The sequence below is a fragment of the Anomaloglossus baeobatrachus genome, chromosome 1 (assembly GCF_048569485.1).
Source record: "Anomaloglossus baeobatrachus isolate aAnoBae1 chromosome 1, aAnoBae1.hap1, whole genome shotgun sequence".
NCBI lineage: Eukaryota > Metazoa > Chordata > Amphibia > Anura > Aromobatidae > Anomaloglossus > Anomaloglossus baeobatrachus.
Genome location: NC_134353.1, coordinates 344426727 through 344442442, shown reverse-complemented (window position 1 = coordinate 344442442; position 15716 = coordinate 344426727). Strand labels below are relative to the sequence as shown.

The window sequence follows — 15716 nt, the reverse complement described above, 5'->3', positions numbered from 1 at the left end:
GTGCACATCCTGGATAATGATTTATTGTCTACACATTTTGGAGTAAAAAAAACTCCTTCCTCAGGACAATAATATTTGATTTTGTAGTTATGCTCGGGGTCATCATGCTGAGATGTGAAGCTCATATAATATTTTAGCAGAGGCCTGAAGGTTTTGACTAATATTTGGACCTGTTTCAATTCCCTCCACCTTGACTAAAGCCCTAGTTCCAGTTGCTGAAAAGTGCCCGAAAACCTAATGCTTCATCATGGTGTTCATTTGGCATTGTGCAGTGTTGCTGTTGTGTCAAATACACCTTTTGGAATTATGGCTAAAATGGTTCGTCTATGGTCTCATCAGACCATAAATTTTTTTTTTCCCACATGCTTTTGGCTGACTTCATGTCGTTTTTTGTATAACCTAGTCCATCCTGTGACTCCTACCCCACATGTCCGACATATGAAGAATACGGGATATTGTTGTCACATGCAGTACACAACCACTATTTCCAGAAATTCTTGCAGCTCATTTAAACCTTTCTTCACATTCCTGGTATGGTATTAAGCGGGTGTATGGAGCAGTCTCACAGTGTGAGCTCGATAATAGTTGCCTAATGGCTGTGTAATACAACCAGGACCTGCATATAACAATTTCAGAACTTTGAAGGAGACTGTGATTTTTACTGTATACAGCAATACTGTAGTATTGCTGTATCTGTATATAGCAAAAGTTATCACATGTTCTAGTCCCTTAAAGAGACTAACAATACACTGACCGCACGGAGACCCAGTCAGTGATGTGTGAGCAGACCCATTCATTATAATGGGTCTGCGTATGTCCGTAATTCTGGTACGTATAAAAACTAGCACATACGTACCAGAATCACTGACATCTGAAACATGCCTTAGAGTGCTTTCATGTAGAAAACCACCTGCAAAATTTCTCCTGTTTTGATTGGAGAGCGAAGTGAAGACTTTCCCACTACTGAGATGGCAGTTGCCCCTCCTCCCTCTTCTATCTACATAGCATCTCTTCAATAACAAGTACCATCTTCTATCTCAGTAATGGGAAAGTCTTCACTGAACACAGATTTTACCTCAGAATTGAGAATTTTTAATAATTTCTGATCAATCTGGCAGAGAAAGAAGCAGATTTGTCTGATAAGATAAATTACATAGTTTCTTAATTTCCTGTGTACTATTGAGTTATGGGAAAAAAAAATAATACATTGACGGTTACGCTTTAAAGAGAATCTGTCACCAGGTTTTTGCTCCCCCATCTGAGAGCAGCATAATGTAGAGACAGAGACCCTGATTCCATTGATGTGTCACTTACTGAACTGTTTGCTGTCATTTTGATAAAATCTATGATTTTTCTGCCACTGATTTAGCAGTTATACAGAGCCTTTTAATATGCTGGACTACCTGGCAGCACGGCAAGTAGTCCTCTATCTCATGCTGATTTATTCAGTGATTTTGTCAAAACTACACTAAGCAGCCCAGTAAGTGATACAGCACTCAAATCAGGATCTCTGTGCCTACGTTATGCTGCTCTCAGATTAGGTGGCAAAAAGCTGGTGACAGATTCTCTTTGTCTTCTGCTCTGTGTATAACCCCCTCCAAATCCCTGATTGGCAACTTCCTGTGTACACTATGAATTGTCAGCAAGCTGATAATCAGGTGAGTTGGAGTTACACAAATTAGCTGATCGTCTCTGTGTCTGAGGCTACTTTCACACTTGCGTTGGATGGCTTCCGTTGCTATCCGCAGCCTTGAGGAATTACGGTAACCGTTGCAGGAAACAGTTATATTCCTCATAGACTTCTATTAGCTACAGATAGCAACGGATGGTCTTGCGTTGCATCCGCTGCACGACGCAGCGTCGTTATTTTAATGCTGCGTCGGGCGGAGGGAACACTGCATGTAACGTTTATTGAGCAGCGCAATCCGTAGGATTTCGCTGCGCATGCTCTCTCTGGCTCCCTGCACACGTAACCAGGTTAAACATCGGGTTACTAAGCAATGCGCTTTCCCTAGTTACCCGATATTTACCCTGGCTACGGGTGCAAGGAGCCAGCGCTAAGCGGTGTACGCTGGTAACCAAGGTAAATATCGGGTAACCAAGCAAAGTGCTTTGCCTAGTTACCCAATATTTACCCTAGCTACGTGTGCATAGAGCCCGACACTTTCCCGCTCTGCTCCGCCCCCCACTCCACATGTACACACGCACGCACACACACTCACTCACACTCACCTGTCCCCAGCCTTGCATTCCTCGCTGCACTGACGTCCTCAGTGCCATGGTCCCGCTCTGCTCCACAAACCCCGCACTCCGCCCCCTCACACATTCTCGGCAGCCGAACTATCAGCTGATCACCCGGCGACCGGCTGCTGTGAGCGATCAGCTGATCGTTCACAATAGTCTGCCGCCGGTAAAACGAAAGAAGAAACAAAAAATGATTCCGTTGTTTTGTACGATCCGTTGCATCCGTTGTGCCACTAAATGCAACACATCCGTTGCATCCGTCACACAACGCAATGCAACGGATGCCGTTCAACGCAAGTGTGAAAGTAGCCTGAGATATAGTCCGGCAGATTTGGGGCCTATAAGGTTCCCTTTAAGATAACTTAAAGGGGTTGTTTGCTTTTTAGTAAATAATTGTCCTTGGCTGTATCCGCGCTGTACTCTCCTTCCTCTTCTAGACCATTGAGTCTCTGCTGCTCCTGGCTTCTGGCATTGGTTGCAGCCCTGACACCATTTTTTAAGCTGGGCGGCTCTGAGCAGGGTGTTCTGTCTACACTGGCAGATCCACTGCAGTCACTGGCTATTGCTGTGACGTCATTGCCGCATGGCACTGGCTGCGCCACAGACGTCACATCAACACCTGGAAGCAGTGGTGGAGAATCGCCAGTGGACGTGGGGAAGGCGAGTGCCGTGCAGTTTGTGGATGTTTACTGAAAGAGACTTTCAAGGGGAGATTGTAATTAATATAACATGTTGTTATTGGTGTACCATATCCTAAATGCCTGTGTAGCACTCACTACATGTAAAGAAACATCACTTAATCTCTTGCTCGCTCACAATGCAAGCAATTTCTTTGTAAATATATCATTTTCTTTTTCTGTAGAACATAAAGAATTCTTTCCACGCTATTCCCTTGCTTTTGATCCTGATACAGAAAGTGATGTGCTTGTTGGTAGGTAACCTTTGTAGTACCAATCAAGACAGCTATATTATTCACAGAATGTACAGTTAGTAATTATTGAGGCTACTTGTCGGCCTTGGAAAATGAGAACAGTTGCAGACTGTTGGATAGAACGTTGTTCATTAAAGTAATATACACAATTTTTAAATGGAAAGTAATATAGGAACATGTGTATTACTTTATTAAATGCCGCTAAATACAGAAATAGATTTTTCTTTGTCGCTCCATTGGGAGACCCAGACAATTGGGTGTATAGCTTCTGCCTCCGGAGGCCACATAAAGTATTACACTTAAAAGTGTAAAGCCCCTCCCCTTCTGCCTATATACCCCCCCGTGCATCACGGGCTCCTCAGTTTTTATGCTTTGTGCGAAGGAGGCACACATGCATGAGTCCTGGATCCTAGCGTCTTCAGGGTTGTCTCAAGAGGTCATTGCCACTATGAGACAGGCTAGGAAACCAACGTCCGCCAAGATCTACCACAGGACGTGGAGGATATTCTTATCCTGGTGCTCTGCTCAGGGTTTTACTCCCTGGCCATTTGCCTTGCCCACTTTTCTTTCCTTCCTTCAATCCGGATTGGAAAAGGGTTTGTCGCTCGGCTCACTTAAGGGACAAGTCTCAGCGCTCTCTGTGTTTTTTCAGAAGCGCCTAGCCAGACTTCCACAGGTACGCACGTTCCTGCAGGGGGTTTGTCACATAGTCCCTCCTTACAAGCGTCCGTTAGAACCCTGGGATCTGAACAGGGTGCTGATGGCTCTTCAGAAACCACCTTTCGAGCCAATGAAGGATATTTCTCTTTCACGCCTTTCGCAGAAAGTGGTCTTCCTAGTAGCAGTCACATCACTTCGGAGAGTGTCTGAGCTAGCAGCGCTGTCATGCAAAGCCCCTTTCCTGGTGTTTCACCAGGACAAGGTGGTTCTGCGTCCGGTTCCGGAATTTCTCCCTAAGGTGGTATCCCCCTTTCATCTCAATCAGGATATCTCCTTACCCTCTTTTTGTCCTCATCCAGTTCACCAATGTGAAAAGGATTTGCACTTGTTAGATCTGGTGAGAGCACTCAGACTCTACATTTCTCGTACGGCGCCCCTGCGCCGCTCGGATGCACTCTTTGTCCTTGTCGCTGGCCAGCGTAAAGGGTCACAGGCTTCCAAATCAACCCTGGCTCGGTGGATCAAGGAACCAATTCTCGAAGCTTACCGTTCTGCTGGGCTTCCGGTTCCCTCAGGGCTGAAGGCCCATTCTACCAGAGCCGTGGGTGCGTCCTGGGCTTTGCGGCACCAGGCTACGGCTCAGCAGGTGTGTCAGGCGGCTACCTGGTCGAGCCTGCACACTTTCACGAAACACTATCAGGTGCATACCTATGCTTCGGCAGATGCCAGCCTAGGTAGGCGAGTCCTTCAGGCGGCGGTTGCCCACCTGTAGGAAAGGGCCGTTTTACGGCTCTATTACGAGGTATTATTTTACCCACCCAGGGACTGCTTTTGGACGTCCCAATTGTCTGGGTCTCCCAATGGAGCGACAAAGAAGAAGGGAATTTTGTTTACTTACCGTAAATTCCTTTTCTTCTAGCTCCAATTGGGAGACCCAGCACCCGCCCCTGTTCCCTTCGGGCTGTTGTTCTTTGTGTACACATGTTGTTCATGTTGAATGGTTTTCAGTTTTCCGAACTTCCTTCGGATTGAATTTACTTTAGACCAATTTATAAGTTTCCTCCTTCCTGCTTTTGCACCAAAACTGAGGAGCCCGTGATGCACGGGGGGGTGTATAGGCAGAGGGGGAGGGGCTTTACACTTTTAAGTGTAATACTTTGTGTGGCCTCCGGAGGCAGAAGCTATACACCCAATTGTCTGGGTCTCCCAATTGGAGCTAGAAGAAAAGGAATTTACGGTAAGTAAACAAAATTCCCTTCATTTCACTTTCTATGGAGATAATTTTGTTCGTCGCCTTAAATCAATACTCATCTTAAATGGGTAAAATTGCACAAAGTTTTTAAAGTAAGTAAAAAAACAATTCATCAGACACAGCCGTTGGCAAACAAAAGGTCAAATGGCAAATGCACTAGCAAGATGCAGTCGGTCCCCCATGATAAAGGTGAGGGGCAACACAGGTGCATAATACTGATGAGAAAACTACGCTCAGCCTACCATTCCATGGAGGGGATGGTTCCTAGTGGCTAATGGCTGCTGAGTATTTTTTTACTGTTTTTAATTTGTCCTTTTCTGTGAGAAGTATTTAAAATAAGCCACTTTGCAATTTACCACTTATAAAAATAATCTTTGTTCTTAAGGGATAGCTTACTGCTCATTGATTAGGATATCAGCCTCCTAATTACTGTTTACTCCTACTCTCTCTATGAAAATGCTGTCTGTGCAGGCAGCATATTATAGAGCAGGGGAAGCGGAGTAGATTGATGTGTGGTTTTGTGAGAAAAGATTTAGGTTCTGCCATAGTTTAATTATTTAAGCCCCCTGCTCTTTTGGGGATGGTCCTATAAGTGACTGACAGCTTTCTATGTATGAGTACACACAAAGATAGCTGTCAGTCATTGATGGGACCGCCCACTGCACCAAAAATCCCAAAAAGAGCAGTGGATTAAATGATGAAAATACAGATTATACTGAATCTTTTTCTCACACAACTATGTATCAGTCTCCTGAGCTCCCCCTGCTCTTCATCATGAGGCCTACAGATTAAACTGAGTTTTTATGTTGGCTGGTTCCCTTTTGGAGTTGTCAACTTCTTTTTTTTTTTTTTTTTTTTTTTTTTAATTTTAAAATTGGTCTCACAGTGATTTGATGAACAAAAGAAAGATAAGTTATATTTAAGTGCCAGTGTGTCTCTTGTGGCTCAAATGATAATGACTGCTGCGGCCAGTTGATTATCCCCACCGGAAGAGGAATCCAACTGCAGAAACAAGAAGCTGTACAAAGAGTAAGGGACGTTAGGGAATTGTTTTTTTTTCTTCCTGTTTAGACCACCATTGCCACATTTTTAAATAATAAAGTGATGGATATTGTCTTTAATAAGATATGCCTAGTGTATATATTTGCTCTTGTTACTATTTTCTTAGGTGTATTCATTAACCTATTTTATGACAGATTGCATTTCCCACGGTGAAAAGGGCACATTTCTTGGCGATGATGCCTGTAGATCCTGGAATAGCTTCAATAACAATGTTTTTAACACGGGAAAGTTGATTATCGCCCCGAAAAAATTCACTGAAAGGCACATTTCAATGTCTATTATGGTGGGTAAAGTTTTTTTTTTTATCAAATTTATAAGGGTTGAAAGATTTAAAATGTTTTTGTTAGTGGCTAAAACACTGGTTCACAGTCACATTAGATGTTTAACCCCTTAGGCTGTGGTCACTCTGCCCCTGAAAACCACAGCAGGCTTGTGGTGCTGCAATTTTTCCACCATCTCATTGCACAATCACTTAAAGGGGTTGTCCGACATTAGCTTAACAAAAATGTTTGAGTTTATCTGTGCTGTATTGTCATATAAATCACACCTACATTGTTATTTTTTGTTTTCTAACTTTTGTTCCTCTTGAATTATACCTTTATTCTCTGCAGCTTCTTGTTTACATTCAGCTCTAGCAAACTGACCACTTCCTGTGCAAAACCTCCCAGTCACAGCTGTCACCGCCCAGCCTCAGTGTCCAGCCCCACCCCAGTGTCCAGCCGCACCCTCTGCCCACCCCCTGCACACATTCCCTGTCAGTATATTCTTCCCCAGCACCTGACCTGGTATCACTACAGCATTGCAAATAACAGCCCCACATCGGACTCTGCACCGTACACGCACACACATGGCTCTGCACCGTACACGCACACACATGGCTCTGCACCGTACACGCACACACATGGCTCTGCACCGTACACGCACACACATGGCTCTGCACACGCACACATATGGCTCTGTACCTCACACGCACACATATGGCTCTGCACCGTACACACACACACATGGCTCTGCACCGTACACGCACACACATGGCTCTGCACCGTACACGCACACACATGGCTCTGCACCGTACACGCACACACATGGCTCTGCACCGTACACGCACACACATGGCTCTGCACCGTACACGCACGCACATGGCTCTGCACCGTACACGCACACACATGGCTCTGCACCGTACACGCACACACATGGCTCTGCACCGTACACGCACACACATGGCTCTGCACACGCACACATATGGCTCTGTACCTCACACGCACACACATGGCTCTGCACCGTACACGCACACACATGGCTCTGCACCGTACACGCACACACATGGCTCTGCACCGTACACGCACACACATGGCTCTGCACCGTACACGCACACACATGGCTCTGCACCGTACACGCACACACATGGCTCTGCACCGTACACGCACACACATGGCTCTGCACCGTACACGCACACACATGGCTCTGCACCGTACACGCACACACATGGCTCTGCACCGTACACGCACACACATGGCTCTGCACCGTAAACGCACACACATGGCTCTGCACACGCACACACATGGCTCTGTACCGCACACATATGGCTCTGTACCGCACACGCACACATATGGCTCTGTACCGCACACATATGGCTCTGTACCGCACACGCACACACATGGCTCTGCACCGTACACGCACACACATGGCTCTGCACCGTACACGCACACACATGGCTCTGCACCGTACACGCACACACATGGCTCTGCACCGTAAACGCACACACATGGCTCTGCACACGCACACATATGGCTCTGTACCTCACACGCACACATATGGCTCTGCACCGTACACGCACACACATGGCTCTGCACCGTACACGCACACACATGGCTCTGCACCGTACACGCACACACATGGCTCTGCACCGTACACGCACACACATGGCTCTGCACCGTACACGCACGCACATGGCTCTGCACCGTACACGCACGCACATGGCTCTGCACCGTACACGCACGCACATGGCTCTGCACCGTACACGCACACACATGGCTCTGCACCGTACACGCACACACATGGCTCTGCACCGTACACGCACACACATGGCTCTGCACACGCACACATATGGCTCTGTACCTCACACGCACACACATGGCTCTGCACCGTACACGCACACACATGGCTCTGCACCGTACACGCACACACATGGCTCTGCACCGTACACGCACACACATGGCTCTGCACCGTACACGCACACACATGGCTCTGCACCGTACACGCACACACATGGCTCTGCACCGTACACGCACACACATGGCTCTGCACCGTACACGCACACACATGGCTCTGCACCGTACACGCACACACATGGCTCTGCACACGCACACACATGGCTCTGTACCGCACACATATGGCTCTGTACCGCACACGCACACATATGGCTCTGTACCGCACACATATGGCTCTGTACCGCACACGCACACACATGGCTCTGCACCGTACACGCACACACATGGCTCTGCACCGTACACGCACACACATGGCTCTGCACCGTACACGCACACACATGGCTCTGCACCGTAAACGCACACACATGGCTCTGCACACGCACACACATGGCTCTGTACCGCACACATATGGCTCTGTACCGCACACGCACACATATGGCTCTGTACCGCACACATATGGCTCTGCACAGTACACGCACACACATGGCTCTGCACCGTACACGCACACACATGGCTCTGCCCCGTACACGCACACACATGGCTCTGCACCGTACACGCACACACATGGCTCTGCACCGTACACGCACACACATGGCTCTGCACACGCACACATATGGCTCTGTACCTCACACGCACACATATGGCTCTGCACCGTACACACACACACATGGCTCTGCACCGTACACGCACACACATGGCTCTGCACCGTACACGCACACACATGGCTCTGCACCGTACACGCACACACATGGCTCTGCACCGTACACGCACGCACATGGCTCTGCACCGTACACGCACGCACATGGCTCTGCACCGTACACGCACGCACATGGCTCTGCACCGTACACGCACACACATGGCTCTGCACCGTACACGCACACACATGGCTCTGCACCGTACACGCACACACATGGCTCTGTACCTCACACGCACACACATGGCTCTGTACCTCACACGCACACACATGGCTCTGTACCTCACACGCACACACATGGCTCTGCACCGTACACGCACACACATGGCTCTGCACCGTACACGCACACACATGGCTCTGCACCGTACACGCACACACATGGCTCTGCACCGTACACGCACACACATGGCTCTGCACCGTACACGCACACACATGGCTCTGCACCGTACACGCACACACATGGCTCTGCACCGTACACGCACACACATGGCTCTGCACCGTAAACGCACACACATGGCTCTGCACACGCACACACATGGCTCTGTACCGCACACATATGGCTCTGTACCGCACACGCACACATATGGCTCTGTACCGCACACATATGGCTCTGTACCGCACACGCACACACATGGCTCTGCACCGCACACGCACACACATGGCTCTGCACCGCACACGCACACACATGGCTCTGCACCGTACACGCACACACATGGCTCTGCACCGTACACGCACACACATGGCTCTGCACCGTAAACGCACACACATGGCTCTGCACACGCACACATATGGCTCTGTACCTCACACGCACACATATGGCTCTGCACCGTACACGCACACACATGGCTCTGCACCGTACACGCACACACATGGCTCTGCACCGTACACGCACACACATGGCTCTGCACCGTACACGCACACACATGGCTCTGCACCGTACACGCACACACATGGCTCTGCACCGTACACGCACACACATGGCTCTGCACCGTAAACGCACACACATGGCTCTGCACCGTAAACGCACACACATGGCTCTGCACCGTAAACGCACACACATGGCTCTGCACACGCACACATATGGCTCTGTACCGCACACATATGGCTCTGTACCTCACACGCACACATATGGCTCTGCACCGTACACGCACACACATGGCTCTGCACCGTACACGCACACACATGGCTCTGCACCGTACACGCACACACATGGCTCTGCACCGTACACGCACACACATGGCTCTGCACCGTACACGCACACACATGGCTCTGCACCGTAAACGCACACACATGGCTCTGCACCGTAAACGCACACACATGGCTCTGCACCGTAAACGCACACACATGGCTCTGCACACGCACACATATGGCTCTGCACACGCACACATATGGCTCTGTACCGCACACGCACACATATGGCTCTGTACCGCACACATATGGCTCTGTACCGCACACGCACACACATGGCTCTGCACCGTACACGCACACACATGGCTCTGCACCGTACACGCACACACATGGCTCTGCACCGTACACGCACACACATGGCTCTGCACCGTAAACGCACACACATGGCTCTGCACCGTAAACGCACACACATGGCTCTGCACCGTAAACGCACACACATGGCTCTGCACCGTACACGCACACACATGGCTCTGCACCGTAAACGCACACACATGGCTCTGCACACGCACACATATGGCTCTGCCAGCCCCCCCATCCCCATCCCCATAGGGAACACATGTGGAGTACATACTCACCTGTTCTCGGTCCCCGCCGCTCCTGCACGTTCGTGCGCTGTCTGTGCTCTGTTCAGCACAGTAGTGACGTCACCGCTGTGCTGCAGATTGCACAGACAGCGGGAGGGACAGTGATGAGCAGCAGCGCTGCGCTGCTTCTCATCAGCACTTTCAAATGTACCGGCATCGGTGATCTGTGATGCCGGTACATTTGAATGTGCGATCCTGGGCAGGGGGCCCGGTGCTGGAGCTGACACCACGGCAGCGGCCGCCAGGCCCCGCCCCCAGGTCACGGACCCCCACAGCAGTGCAGGGGGAGGTTACTGGAGGTGCGGGGGAATGTGTGGGAGGGTGCAGGGAAGGGGGCGGTGACTCCTCGCACTGTAGACACCCAGCAGGGAGGTGACATGCTGCTCCACATTTGCATGTCAACATGGCCCTGCCCATGTAGACGTGCAAAGACCGGAAGCAGCAAAATCGCGGCAGGAGCGGTCACATGACCGCTCTGAGCCGGGGGAGAGGGGCTGACAGCGGGGCAGGTAAGTGGTCTCTATCTACTTACCTGCCCCAATGTAGCCCAATAGGGAAATAAAAAAAAAAAGTCAAAGAAGCCAGATAACCCCTTTAACCCTGTGTCTAAGCAGCTGTTTCACTTGCCGATTGTAATGGTCTTCAATGGGCAGCATGACTGAGCGCTGCCTAAATGGCCTTTTTTTTCCCAAATCTGCCATATTAGTTTATGTTGTAAATATGCTTCAAATATCATTGAGATTGTTATATAACTCATTTTACTTTTAAGTTAAAGGGTTATCTGGTTTATTTTTGTTTTTTTCACTATTGGGCTACATAGGCCGGATAGATGACATTAGTCGACCTACAATTGATGAAGTTCAGAATTTTTAAATACCGCACATTGTCAGAATCAGAAAAACAATCAACTTTAGATATATATGAGCAGGCTGTACAACTCCCACATGCCCAAGAGTCCCACTTTGGGCCTTTAGAGCAAAAATGAAATTAGATGAGGTCACATGATGACTATGTACTAGTAGATCTTGTAAAGTGCTACCCCGTTTGGCGACAAAAAACGGTTTTTCAGGAACGAAACTGAACAAGTAATTGTCTTCTCTGAGAATAGGCCAGAATTTTGTTACGGCTGCCGTTAGCTCCTTCCACCTGGACTGATAGCCTGAAATAAAACGTGTCATATTCTTGGATTCCTTTCTGGCCTTCGGATACAACAGTGTATGTCTTCCAACATTTTTAGATGCATGGTATTCTTGATCGATGTGATCTCCCCGGTATCCCCGATGGGAGAATCTTCATTTCAAATCCTTGGCCTGAGCCTCAAAATCATCATCTCTATCACAAATTTGTCATGCTCGAATAAATTGGCCCCTGGGAATAGCACGTATGACGTGTGATGGATGGGCCGACCGGGCATGAAGGAAGGAATTTACATTAGTCTTTTTACGAAATATGGTGGTATGAAGAAAACCTCAGGATCCACTGTGATGTGTAGATCGAGAAAATCAATTGTAGTCTGACTGATGTGGTGGGAAAGCTTGACATTCCATGTGTTGGTGTTAAGATGAAGCTGGAATTGTTCCAGATGAGATTTAGAACCCTGCCAAATAAACAGCACATCGTCAATGTAACAAACACATAACACAACAGATTTACAAAAGTCATCACTGGTTTGCACAAACTCCCGTTCCCATAGGCCTAAGAAGAGGTTGGCGTATGATGGGGTGCAAGCCACACACATCGCCATGCCCCTCTTCTGTAGGAAATACCTATCTTTGAAAACAAAATAGTTATGGGAAAGTACAAATTCCATGAGGGTCATCAAAAAATCCACGATATTGGGATCATGATCTCGGCCACGAAGATAGACCTTTAGAGCTGTCAAACCCCAGAGTATGGGTGATACAAGTATACAGGGACTCTACATCGCATGTAATTAAATAAATGTCCGAGTCCACATGTATACCTTCCAATCTCTGAAGAACCTCAGTAGAGTTGTGGACAAATGATGGCAATTCGGCTACAATTGGTTTCAGGAAATAGTCCAAAAGTTTGGAAATGGGTTCTGAAAGACTCCCATTCCCAGAAACAATTGGATTTCCAGGGGGGTTGTGAAGATCGTTATACACCTTAGGTAATAGGTATAAAGTGGGCACAGAAGGATATTTGGTCTTCAGACCTTCCCAGGTTTTTTTGGGAAGTAGGCCTCCTTCATAGGCCTGATCCAAGAGAACCCCCAATTCATTTTGATATGACAAAGTAGGATCACTTGGAAGGCACTGATAACATAGAGGGTCCCCAGCTGTCTGAACACTACTTTCTCGTAGAGCTCCACTGGCCACACAACAATGTTACCCCCCTTGTCAGCAGGTTTGAAAATTACCCCCTTCATCCTCCGCAACTCATCTAAGGCACGTCTCTGTTCGCCCATGAGATTGTCATATGGTTTGTGAGTAGGGATCCTGAAGATCTCTCCCATAACCATTTTTACAAAAATGTCAGTTGGGGCACTCAAAGAAAAAGGTTGAAAAAATGAGCGCTTTTTATTCTCAAAATCAGGAAATTTACCTGGATGCAGTTCAAGTTGTTCTGCCAGAAGATCCTGTAATATTTGAAGTGCTTCCATTTCTATTTCTGTTGAAAAAGAGTCACAAGATTGTTTATTGTGATATTTTTTAAGAAGCAACTTCCTGGCGAACAATAAATAAATTATTTGAGCTTTTATACTCTTGTACTGTAATGTAGTGCAGCATTTTGGAACACTGATATCACTGATCGAGTGCACGTAATGCGGGACAGCTGCTTTGTTAGCAATATACACTGATGTAAAGGCATGACTCCCTTCATGAGATTAATTCTTTTAAGAATAATATTGTTCATGTTCCTCTGTGAGCATAGAATGGGACCTTGAATTAAATCAACTGAAAACAAACGGGTGCTCCATCTATTTTAGACACAACCATGTAATATTGGAGCCACATTAGATGTATTGTGTGAACAGAAGAATCGGTGCAATAAAATTTGAGGTGCGTTAATCATTTTGCACAAGAAAGAATCATAAGCATTACTTAGTTGTGAATAAGTAAATCAAATTGTATTGGTGGTATCAAAACACTAGCTGCCTAGCTAAAAACGTTAGAGTATCATTATTAAAATAGAGTAATTTATGGGGTGTTTCCTGTTCTTGTATTTCAAGGGCTCTGCAAACATGGTAATCTATTCCAAACAGAGCTAAATTTCTGCTGGGGAAAAAAAAAAGCGAAACAGCACTTCTCCCTTTCTGTGCCGTGCCATTTGTCCAAACTGCAGTTTCAGACCATTTGTGGACATTTAGGATTAAGTAGGTAAATTGTGCAGTCCAATTTCTCCTGCTATCCATTGAGAAAATGAAGAGTTGGGGCTAAACCAACATTGTAGAGGAAAAAACTACCCATATCTTATTTATAAAAATCAAGCAGGGGAAGGTCTGCAATTTATACTTTACATGGGAGACAGAGAGACTGCTGTATATACTGTATTTTTCGGACTATAAGACGCACCGGACCATAAGACGCACCCTGGTTTTAGAGGAGGTAAATGGGAAAATAAAATTTTAAGCAAAATATGTGGTCATGTTATGGGGCGAGGATCTGCTGCTGACAGTGTATGGGGTTAATGTCCCTAAATTCTCTACTAAGGTACCCCATCGTGGTAATGATCCTCCTTACTTGTATATATACCCCATCCTGGTATATGCCCTTATCCCTGCTATATACTCGCATCCTGCTATATACTCCCATCCTGCGATATACTGCCATCCTGCTATGTATTCCCGTCCTGCTATATACTCCCATCCATCCTGCTATATACCGCCATCCATCCTGCTATATACCGCCATCCATCCTGCTATATACCGCCATCCATCCTGCTATATATCGCCATCCATCCTGCTATATATCGCCATCCATCCTGCTATATACTCCCATCCATCCTGCTATATACTCCCATCCATCCTGCTATATACTCCCATCCATCCTGCTATATACTCCCATCCATCCTGCTATATATCCCCATCCATCCTGCTATGGCCTGTATCCTGTATCACACAAAAAAAATAAACGTTTATACTCACCTTTCCTCGCTCCATGCAGCATTGCTCCTCCCCCTGTCTGTGGCGGTAGCAGCGTCGCTGTAGTGTGGAGCCGTCACCGGTCACTTCCCTGCAGCATCGCTCTTCCTCCTGTCTGCCTGCTGACCTGCGTGACTAGCGGTGCTCACCGCTCTCTACACAGATCAGCTGACCGGCACAGACAGGAGGAGATCGCGAAGCTGCAGGGGAATGGTGAGTTATACTGATTCACTGCACCCCGAGCTGATGATGATGCGCGGGGGCAGTGAATACAGCCGCACATGATCACTCCAGGCTGTAGTTGCCAGGGGTGATCACGGCTGTTAACTATGCGCGCATACCCCACCCATCATCCCGCCCACCTGTCAGTGCCGGCTTCAGCGCTGAGAGATGATGGGCGTGCATATGTAATGAGCGGGCCCACGTGGTCACGGCAAGTGCTGCTACAGCCTGCTCATGCCCCCGATGGCCCGCTCCACCGCAGCACCCTCATTCCCGCCCGCAGCCCTATATTCAGACCATTAGACGCACCCCCCACTTTCCTCCCAACATTTGGGGGGGGAAAAAGTGCGTCTTATGGTACGAAAAATACGGTACATATCTCATAGGAGCCACTATACAGTATATGCACATCACATAGGATACAGTAAAATTTTTATATCCAGAGGGTGAAATAAGTAATGAACATGTCACCAATTTTCTAATAATAGATTTAAAAAGGTGCTATTGAGAAGAATTTCTCACCAGATGTTATCCAGTCTACACAAGCAAAGAGATCAAACCATA

The 15716-nt window shown here is 47.7% G+C and overlaps 1 protein-coding gene across 3 annotated transcripts in view; it reads left to right on the top strand.

The window, feature by feature from the left end:
- Positions 1-15716, top strand: part of CENPC (centromere protein C) — a 290257-nt gene that overhangs the window by 249626 nt on the left and 24915 nt on the right. For all 3 annotated transcript variants that reach the window (XM_075352390.1, XM_075352389.1, XM_075352388.1), the window contains 2 exons: positions 3107-3175; positions 6284-6432. In XM_075352390.1, the coding sequence (XP_075208505.1) occupies positions 3107-3175; positions 6284-6432 (218 nt within the window). The remainder of the gene's footprint in view (positions 1-3106; positions 3176-6283; positions 6433-15716) is intronic.